Raw genomic sequence first — 10521 nt, forward strand, 5'->3', positions numbered from 1 at the left:
GTGTGTGTGTGTGTGTGGCTGCATCTATTCCCTAAATGTAAGATGTTGAGACGCAGGGCCCCTGGACCCTCTTACACTCCCTGAACTGGCCTCCCAGTTCTGATATTGATTGGTTTATTGCTTATTTCAGATTCTTGTATTAATCTGAATAATTCCGACGCCTACATCAAGACGTTTGGACTCCGCGTTGGCATTAAATCCATCCCTAATTGTTCAGGATCACCTTCCAAGGGTGATGGGTCAGCCACTAAATCTTCATTTAACCGCAGGAACTTTATTGAAGAATCCTTTTTTTTTTATGCCTAGGATTTTGTTCACAAATTAAAAACAGCAACTCAGTTTGACTTCCACCCGACACATGTCCCCTCGTTTCTCCCAGGAAGTGTGCGTTATTTAATTCCTCCAGCGCCACGTCTTTATAATAAAAAAAAAAGGTAAACTTCACTTTTAAAAATGAGTGAATTAAATAGAAGCGCCGTGACATTTTTTTTTCATTGGACTTTTCACAGGAGCTATTTAAACCAATGAGATGTCTCTGAATAGGAAAAGAAAAAGATGTTGCACAGGTGTGTGTTGCTGTTCTCATTTTTTTTATGTAATCTGGATCAAATTCATATTATAAACTCTAATTTGTATATATTTAATTTTTGCATGAATGCCTTTTTTTTTTGGGGGGGGGGGGTAAATATTAAAATTACATTTTTTTTTAAAGAGCCATGCTGTATTTTACAGGTGGAACAGGTGTGTGCTTTGCTCTTCAACACTGACCTAAAATAAAAAAATAAGTGAGGACTTTGATTTTATGCTCATCCTCACTCGTCTTGAAATCTCCCACAGTCCAAATGACTGCAAAATAAGAATTAGGAGTAAAATAAAGATTTAATTAGGGGAGAAAAATGCATTAATATCAACTCAGGCTTGCTTTCCAAATGTCACAAAGTGCTGTTGAGTGCCTGTGGAGCTCATGTTTCACAATACTATTGTGCAATAATTTAGCTTTTGTTTGTTTCATTATAATTTGCCTTTAGCCAAATTCCAGCCCGCTGTAATTACCAGGGGAGAATATTTAGGCACCCGTGTGTGTGTGTGATTTCCTGTGAATGAAAAGAAATGTCTCTTTTAACCTTTGTTCAGGAAAGTATCCTGTTCAAATGTTTCATGTTTCACCCTCATCCATGTATCACATCTGAAGAAGTTAAACGTCTGTGTGTGTTCCTTACAATTAAAATAGGAAGGACGTTTAAAAAAAATAACAATGTTAAGCTCACTAAATGCAGAGATTGGATTGGATTTTTTATTTTTACTCCCGTTCATGCAGATGTTCTACGCTGCGAATGTGTTTTTGAATCCTTGAGCGTATCATAGATGTGGCGTCTGCTTCATAATCCTCCCGCTGTAAAGAAATCACATCTTGCCATTGAGTTTGGCCGTCCTCCTGAGGGACACAATGACTGGATCAAAGGGGGTGTTTAAGGTCTTGATTTATGGGAGCTTGTGGGATCTGAGAGAGGGAGACACACACACACACACACACACACACACACACACACACCACTGTCTCGCATGCAGCAGTCACTCACTTAACTCACAGGATCAACAGCGAGCACATTGCTCCATGAACTGTACTGGACTCCTTTTATTTTTCCTCTCCTGTTGGCACACTATCACAGAGACATGCAGAGAAGCTGAATTTCGGACAAACTGAGGACCGACACTTCAAGTTCCTGTAACTCGACAAAGTGAATTTTCTAGACTTTTTTTTTTAAACAACTTGTGCCACTTTGAACGATCCCTTTCACAGGCTTTTCTCCCCGGCTGATTGCATTTCGTGTTCATGTTTGTGAAACCACGTGGATGATTTGTTCACCATATGTGTTTTTTTTTGTATGCTTTTTTATCTTAGATAATATCATGGATCTGGGCATGGGGAGTGAGAAAGCAGCCGCAGATATTCAGTATGGATCCAGTTTCCAGTCCAACCGCAGCGGGCAGACTGTCACATATCTGGGGAAGTTTGCCTTTGACACTCCTCCGTCAGGCGGCATCGGCGGCTCCGGCTGGTGCTCTGATAACAACATCATCAGTCTGGTGAGCGCCGGGATACTGGGCGTTTCTCCATCGCCTGGCACCATGACGACGCAGACATCTTCCGCAGCCAGCATGGGCGGGCAGACGTCAGACATGGAGCAGGTTTACGGTCCGCCGCTGCCTGCCTACTCCACCTGCAGTGACCTGTACCAGGACCAAGTCTCCTTTCACCACAGCCCGGCCACCAGCACGGCTCTCTCCTACCCCAGCAACGACTATCACTCCACCTCCAAAGCCTCCATGGACGGCAGTCTTTTCTCCATGATCCCTGACTACAACCTGTTCCACCATCAGGGGGAGGTCGGTGTGATGGAGCACAAGCCCTTTCAGTCCATGGACCCTATCCGAGTCAACCCTCCGCCCATCACGCCCCTGGAGACCATCCGGGCGTTCAAAGACAAGCAGCAGATTCACCCGGGTTTCATCGGCGGGCAGCAGCACCCACCCCAGCACCACCAGCCGCCACAGACTCTCACCCTCAAACCCATCCGGCCGCGGAAGTACCCGAACCGTCCCAGCAAGACCCCCGTCCACGAACGTCCGCACGCCTGTCCGGCGGAGAACTGCGACCGGCGCTTCTCGCGCTCGGACGAGCTCACGCGTCACCTCCGCATCCACACGGGTCACAAGCCCTTCCAGTGCCGAATATGCATGCGCTCCTTCAGCCGGAGCGACCACCTGACCACGCACATCCGCACGCACACGGGGGAGAAGCCCTTCTCCTGCGAGTTCTGTGGACGCAAGTTTGCCCGAAGTGACGAGCGAAAGAGACACGCAAAGGTTCACCTGAAACAGAAGGACAAGAAGCCGGCTGACAAGAGCAGCGGGGCGGCTGGGAGCCACAGCTCCCCGCCCAGCTCCTGTGGGGGGCCCACAGTGGGAACGTCATGACCGTCACTACGTGCACTTGGACAGGACCCTCTCCACGCTCCATAAAGAGACTTATAGGGAGAAGGAATCACGTCCACTTTGAGATAAATAAGTGACTCTTTTCCTCTCTTTTTCATCCCCGGCTCTTTTCCATTCCTTCTGTTTTGAGATGGATGCCTTTAGTTTGAATAAGAGGAGAAAGGCCGCTACGCCTTTCTTTGTGCAGCATCTCAGAGCCTCACCTACTGTAACTCAGTGCCAACACACAGAAGGCCAGCATGGCACATTCCGTCCACAAGACCACTGTGTATCTGTAGGTTTTGGTGTGGATAAAGTTTTTTTATTTTGTAAATTTGACTGAGAATTTCTAAATTGGAAGGAAGCCAGAGTCCATCACAACGGGGTCACAAACATTTACAATGGAGATTAGTTAAAGATGTCTGGGATGTATGCATTAATTTTATTAGGCTGTTTAAAAGTGCAATTGGTTATATTTGTGTACCGTCATGGATACCTTATATTAGTGGCTGTCTTTTTTTTGTTGTTTCTGTTGAGGTGTTGTGTTTTTTGTTGTTGTTTTTTTATTTGAATGTTGATTTCTCAAAAAGAATGTGCCAAATGTATTGTGGTGACTCAGCCAACCGTGTTCTGATTATTGTGCCTGACATTTGCCAAACAAAACCGTGTAATATCAGTTTAGTTCAGCACACACACACACACGTGGAGTTAAAAGGGAAGAGCCGATCTCACATTTAGATTCATACTTCCACAATCTGGTGAAGTCTAGATAACGACTGAAAGGGTTTCACAAAGCAAAGCGATGTCTTGTCCTGTTACCTGTACCTGTACAACAACATGCCTGCAGCAATCCACACCTGCCAACACTTATTTATTTCTAGTCACTGAGAGACACTGTGTATGTTTGTGTTGCCTTTTTATATGAGTGCTTTATGTTGTGTTACCAGATATCATTTCTTTTTATATATATATATATATATATAAAGCTCACCAATACTCTTAATTCGTTCAGTTTTTCTGCAGTTATATGCAATATATTTGTGACATATGCCGACAAACCTGCAAATCAAATGAACTGAGAGCACAGTTCCACAGACTGAACTAAAACAGTGAATACAGGGCACCGGGTTACAAGCCAGCAGTGTATGTAAAAGCAAAGATGAATGAAGGATTCCCAATGGGAAAAGACTGAAACTATCAATCAATCAATCAATCAATCAATCAACATTTATTTATCAAGCCCTTTGCAGCAAGCAGCAGGCTGAATCCAAAGCACTTTCATCAAGGAAGAGGAATAAAACAGAACATACAGTAAAATCAGAAAAGAATAAAACAGAACATACAGTAAAATCAGAAAAGAATAAAACAGAACATACAGTAAAATCAGAAAAGAATAAAACAAAACATACAGTAAAATCAGAAAAGGATGAAACATAACATACAGTAAAATCAGAAAAGAATAAAACAGAACATACAGTAAAATCAGAAAAGAATAAAACAGAACATACAGTAAAATCAGAAAAGGATGAAACATAACATACAGTAAAATCAGAAAAGGATAACACAGAACATACAGTAAAATCAGAAAAGAATAAAACAGAACATACAGTAAAATCAGAAAAGGATAACACAGAACATACAGTAAAATCAGAAAAGAATAAAACAGAACATACAGTAAAATCAGAAAAGAATAAAACAGAACATACAGTAAAATCAGAAAAGGACACATAAAAGCATGAGGAAGAAATTAAAATGTCACTGTGCTCTTAAGTATTAAAAAACAGTCCAAAATAAATAGGTTTAAAAAGAGATACGTCTGTAACAGCCCCAATGTCGGGGGGGTGGGGGGGGGGGGGGGGGGCAGTTCCAAAGTCTCGGGGCAGATCAGCCCACAGCTTGGATGAGCTGTTGTGCTCACGAAGGGTTAACATCTGGGCCCAAATGAAGCTACTTGGTTTAAATCCCCAAACGGTGAGCAGCACATGGCAAGAGAAAAAAAAAAGAAAACGTCCAAATCCATGTTTACATCTTTTTCTAATACAGAGAGGACTGAGTCGGAGTTGTAAAGGAAGAGCGAGTTGTTTTTGTACAGTAGACAGACATCATGTCTGCAGGTAGCTACAATAGAAGTTTCTCTTTTGTACTCAAGTGTCCAACTCTAAAGTACTAAATTGTGCTTATATGTGCATGCCTTCATGCACACGATGTAAATACAAATGTCTGCATAAACAAGAACTTTCACTCGACTAAATGCTTGTGGGGGAATGTGTCTTAAAGCTTTTAGTAAATGTAGTTATAATACGGAATATTTTGTTGTCATAGGTCATTGCAAAAAAAAAAAAAAAAAGAAGAAAAAAAAAAGTGGAGCACTGCAACCGTGCCAAATATGGTGTATTATCTTCCACATAAGGAAGAGGAAGAATAGCATTCGCACCATTTGTACGTTTTAAAGTGGTGACTGTTTTTTTTTTTTTTTTAAAGAAGCACTAATGTGTTCTCTGAATAAACAGCAAGATGTTGTTGTTTTTTTTAACGATTTCTTTACCTCCATTATAGTCGCAATCAGTTATTTCAATTAACACATCTTCCCCATCGCACAGAAACCACTGCAGGCGTGTTCGTCTAAATCTTCACGTTGTCGGATAGACGGGAGCGTAAATGATGGGCTCCTTTCTTAAAATTACAGGGAAAAGCAAATTTATTTCACATTCCTTATCAATCTTTGTCCTGATATCATTCGATGAAACATTTTGTGCAGGCTCATCTCTCTTTCATAAGCTTTTTTGGGGCTCTTAAACGTGTCTTATAACAATAAATGCACAACAATGACCACATGTGATAACACTTCTTAATGCCAGCGGAACTGCTTTTCCTGATGAATATGTTTTGACTCATCACTGTAAAGCAGGAAGGTTTTTTTTTTTTTTCCTTCCTTCCTCCAAATCTGACTAATGGCCCCTTTTAGTAGTAATAATGTTGTCCGTGTCCATGCTATCCTTTAAGTTTCATCGCTCAAATGCCAGATAAACTTCTCCTCTCTATCTACGTTGACCGGCAACATTTCTGGTTATTTGCTGTTCTCTCTGACTTGTAGACGAGTATTTAAGTTCAGGGAATTTATGCAGACATTATCAACTGGGGAAACAAAAGACGGCGATCGGACTTAAAGAGAATATCGACTGACAAACGCAAAAGGCCAAAAGAAAAGGCTCCGGAAAAACCGAGGCACGGAGAAGCCAGTGCATGCAGAAATGAGCTCCCAGAGCCATGCGTTCCCTTCCCTGCACCGACCGGTCTTCACTGCTCAGCTTCCCTGGCCGGTGTCCACTTATTTTCCAATTAATTTGGCCTCAGAGAGTCTTTTCTCAGATCATCTGCATGCTTTAATGAACCGAGCGCCTGGCACTTTTTCAGATGCGTTCAGAGTGCACACCCCCTGTAACATCTAACTGCAGATCAATACTTTCAAAATCGTTTCGTTGCATGGACGGTCATCGACAAACTAAACTCTTCTGAGCGGGTCCTGATGAAATGCAACTGAAATCTAAACTGGAAATAACAGTATAACTTCGTACATGTGACATGACACGGCGTTCCTTGTGTTTGATCCCAGATAATTAGCTTGATATGACTATGATTCAAGCGTTAGATCGGGATTGGGAGGGTAATTTACCCATCATGCAGCAGAGAGAGTCCTAGAGTCGGCACAAAAGCATATGATGGGAAACACAAAATGTTCATCTGGAATAATTTAAGACACGACTAAATTATTTTGAATTTATTTGACCAAAAACGATGCTTTCCATTTGACGCTTTGACTGTTTGAGAATGGGTGTTTTTAATTATAATATATATATATATATATATATATATATATAAATAATATGTGGCCTCGTCTCAGAGAAAACTGTGTTTATGTTTGCTTTGAGTCGAGGGATGATGCAGAGCGAGGCGGAGACTACACCAAACTATTTTCCATGTCTAAATGAAGCCATGTGTAATTACAACTTTGCAAACTCAAATATTTCATCAGTCATATCCTCTCGCTGTGTCTGTCACGTCTGTCTCGTGACACTTTTGTAATGGACGGAGAGAGTTTGGAAAATGTCTACGATCCCCCCGAGCAGTCCCCTCCTTCAGTGTAGTTTGGTGGTCAGAGGCTGCACCATGCTGTGGGAATGCTTCAGATATACATGTACGTGTAAGGACTTAAACTAGGGAACAACCCCCTCTCAATAATGCTAATTCAAGACTAATTTATTTGATGTCATCCATGTTTAATTGTCCAAAAAAAGTGGGCGTCTGAACGCTCGGTCTGAAATTGGAATTTTTCCTCATCCTCGTTCTCTGCTTCACGTTGGACGCGAGCCAACATCAGCAGCCATCTTTGTGCCAAACTAGGTTGCAGGGTTGGCTGATCAAAAACAATGTGAGATGAGGACTCCACGGGAGAAACAAATCCTAAATGTGACCTCAGTCTGCTCGCGTTCGACAGGCCGCCCCGTGCTAACGTTTGTGTTCAACCGTTTGATTTAGTGTCCGTGAAGTTGGCCTCGGGCAGGGCGAAAACAGGCTCACTCGGGACGATTAACGATTCAAGATTTTGTCTGTTGTTATTGTTCTTTAAAACCTCACATATGAAGAGATTTCAATAATGTGTAGATATTACAGGCCACTCGTGTCATCTAACGGACTCCAGGGTGGCGTCAGGGATTTTGTGGTCTTCAGCGGTGACACCATGGTGTTCAGATGGAGTCTATACTCACTGTTTTCTGTTGTGTTGTGTTGTTTTTTTCTTTCTTTTTCTTTTCATTACAGTAATATCCTCACGTTTGCATGTGCACGGAAATTTTCCAAAGTGCTGCCCTCGGATGCTGTGGGCGGCGCTCATTTCTTTATTATGCATGAAAATAAGTCACATTGGGTGAAAATGGATTGAACCTAACAACAATTCAAGACAGACTATTGAAAACACACACTGGGATAACTGTTCTGTTGGCTTTTTTTTTTTAATTCTTTTTTTTTGTTTTTGTTTTTTTGAAGAAAACAAGGGGTCTTGTTAAAAATGTTGTGGATGTCTTTAGCCTATTTCATGTTTTTATTACCTTATAATAAGGTCCTTTTATGATGAGCTGAATATTGAAATGAATTTTACTATATCCTCGTGATGGGGAGATGTGCTCCCCTGTTTACTTGGCACTTCAGTTTGTTGTAATGCAATTGTTTTGTTATTTCTATGTAAGTACTTGAATAAAGAAAAATATCACTTGCCTTCGGTGTACCTGGGTCTCTGTGTTAGCCGTCTGGTATTATTATATGAACATTATAACGTTTGTAAGTATATTTTATTTCGCTTTCTGACCCCAAAAACTTTATTTGTTAGAGGAAACACACGAGCGGCTGAGCCCCGGACTTCCGGTTTAAAGCTCGACTGTTGACTGGTGGAAAGGAATGAGGTCCTCGGAAAATAACACAACCACCCAATGAAACCGGAATAAAAGTTCACTCAAAATGAGCTGGTATGTATTTCGGCTACATCACTAACTAAGCGTAGTAGATTGAAAGTATAACTAGAAAGCATACATTAAGAGTGACCTCGGACATATAGCTTGTCGACCGACGGGGCTTCGGCTATTTCCTGGTTTCGCTACTCAAACTGCAGCTAAACTCACGACTAAAACCTCTCCGAGAGGCTGTGAAACCGTTTACAGGTGCAAAGCAGTATACGTCTTGTAAAACAGATGCTTGGAAAGTTGAAGTTGTTGCTTACAGTTAACGTTAACTTCGAAAGGTGGTCAATAAAGTCGAGTGTTTACGTTAGCGGTTAGTGTCTAACACTAGCTAGTTAACGTTAGCTAGTTTAGTTGCGGAAACAATAAGTTCGCGAGCGAATAACCGTCACAAAAGAGTAGGCTAACAATGCTATCTGAAGTTATCGAGGCTTTTCATACAGTTCGAATAAACAGGTTGTCTAATAATGAAGCTAATTCTTAGCTAGCTAGCTAGGTCAACAGGGTCAACACTCAATTAGTTAGCAGTATCGTCAACTCAGCTGTTGCTAACGTTGGTCAACTGTTGCTAACGGTGGTCAACTGTTGCTAACGTGGGTCAACTGTTGCTAACGTGGGTCAACTGTTGCTAACATTAGTCAACTGTTGCTAACGTGGGTCAACTGTTGCTAACGATGGTCAACTGTTGCTAACGATGGTCAACTGTTGCTAACGATGGTCAACTGTTGCAACGGTGGGTCACTGTTGCTAACGTTGGTGAAATGTTGCTAACGTTGGTCAACTGTTGCTAACGTTGGTCAACTGTTGCTAACGTTGGTCAACTGTTGCTAACGTTGGTGAAATGTTGCTAACGTTGGTGAAATGTTGCTAATGTGGGTCAACTGTTGCTAACGGTGGTCAACTGTTGCTAACGGTGGTCAACTGTTGCTAACGGTGGTCAACTGTTGCTAACGATGGTCAACTGTTGCTAACGTTAGCATTTTGACATGAACTTCCCAACCAGTGGGGAGTTTGGTTACTATTTGTGCTCTTGTGTACGCGTAGTGGTGATAATATTATGTTTTGTCGTTTAACATCCAAGTAGTATTTCCTAGAAAGTAGGTTGGTAACTTTAGTGCTGCGTTTCGTTGTTTTGACATATGTTTGATATATGAATTCAATTTTGGTTTTCTGAATGAAACTTTTTTTTTTTTAAAACAATTTTTTAAAATCCAGTTGAAAATTACGACATTACAGTACAAATCTTTTTTTTTCAGCTACTTTACAACTATGTGACGTAAACTTTAGTCAAGCCTTTCAAAATAAAAGGCACACTTGAGCAACACCTCTGTGTATAGTGTAGTGTTTTTGCGTGCCTCTGCTATGTGTATTGTTACATTAGACAGGCAATTGTCTGGATTATTTAATCATGCTGTCTACAGGTAGACTACAAACACACAGTTTTTGTTTTAGCTTGTTTGTCAAAATTTGCCATTTAGATTAGAGTAGAGCTGTGTTTGTGTTACCAGCGCGGTGGACAGGTGTGGACTGTCCAGACAGATCAGATTGAAAATAAGTCCCTCCCTACAGGTGTGTGCCTGTAGACAGGTGAGTGGTACTGATACGTGCTAAGCCTGCACAATTCAGGGGGAAAATATGAATCACGATTTTTTTTTTTTTTGCTTAAAATTGATATTACGATTCTCTGCCACGATGTTTTTTGACCGTGTCAAAACTAATTGGCAGTACCAAACATAGATTTTTGAATCAAAGTTATTTAACCCCTGTGTTGTCTTCCCGTTAACCATGAATTTCTTCTTCCAGGTCAAAATTCTGATGTTTCTGTTGCTTTTTCTGATTTATTTGTCACTTTTTCCAGCTTTGGGTGCTTTAAAAAAAACTCTTTAATAATATTTTTTACGCTTATTCTTGAATTCATGCTCAACAAACCTTATTTAAATTATACGTACGTTTTTAGTTAAAAAGGCAGAAATTATTACTTATTTTGACTAATAGTTAAGATCAGAGGATGTTGAGTGGATCTCAGATGGGTAGA

At 41.1% G+C, this 10521-nt stretch overlaps 2 protein-coding genes across 2 annotated transcripts in view; both read left to right on the plus strand.

Annotated features, from left to right (window-relative positions):
• egr3 (early growth response 3) overlaps nucleotides 1-3581 on the plus strand; it is a 4989-nt gene extending 1408 nt beyond the window's left edge. Inside the window, exon 2 of the mRNA XM_032517032.1 lies at nucleotides 1904-3581. Coding sequence (XP_032372923.1) covers nucleotides 1904-2979 — 1076 coding nt within the window. The 3' untranslated portion in view covers nucleotides 2980-3581. The remainder of the gene's footprint in view (nucleotides 1-1903) is intronic.
• A 4794-nt stretch (nucleotides 3582-8375) lies between these two features.
• bin3 (bridging integrator 3) overlaps nucleotides 8376-10521 on the plus strand; it is a 39666-nt gene continuing 37520 nt past the window's right edge. The window contains exon 1 of the mRNA XM_032517045.1: nucleotides 8376-8495. Within this exon, the coding sequence (XP_032372936.1) occupies nucleotides 8488-8495 (8 nt within the window). The 5' untranslated portion in view covers nucleotides 8376-8487. The remainder of the gene's footprint in view (nucleotides 8496-10521) is intronic.

The sequence above is a fragment of the Etheostoma spectabile genome, chromosome 5, assembly GCF_008692095.1.
Source record: "Etheostoma spectabile isolate EspeVRDwgs_2016 chromosome 5, UIUC_Espe_1.0, whole genome shotgun sequence".
NCBI classification, from domain to species: domain Eukaryota; kingdom Metazoa; phylum Chordata; class Actinopteri; order Perciformes; family Percidae; genus Etheostoma; species Etheostoma spectabile.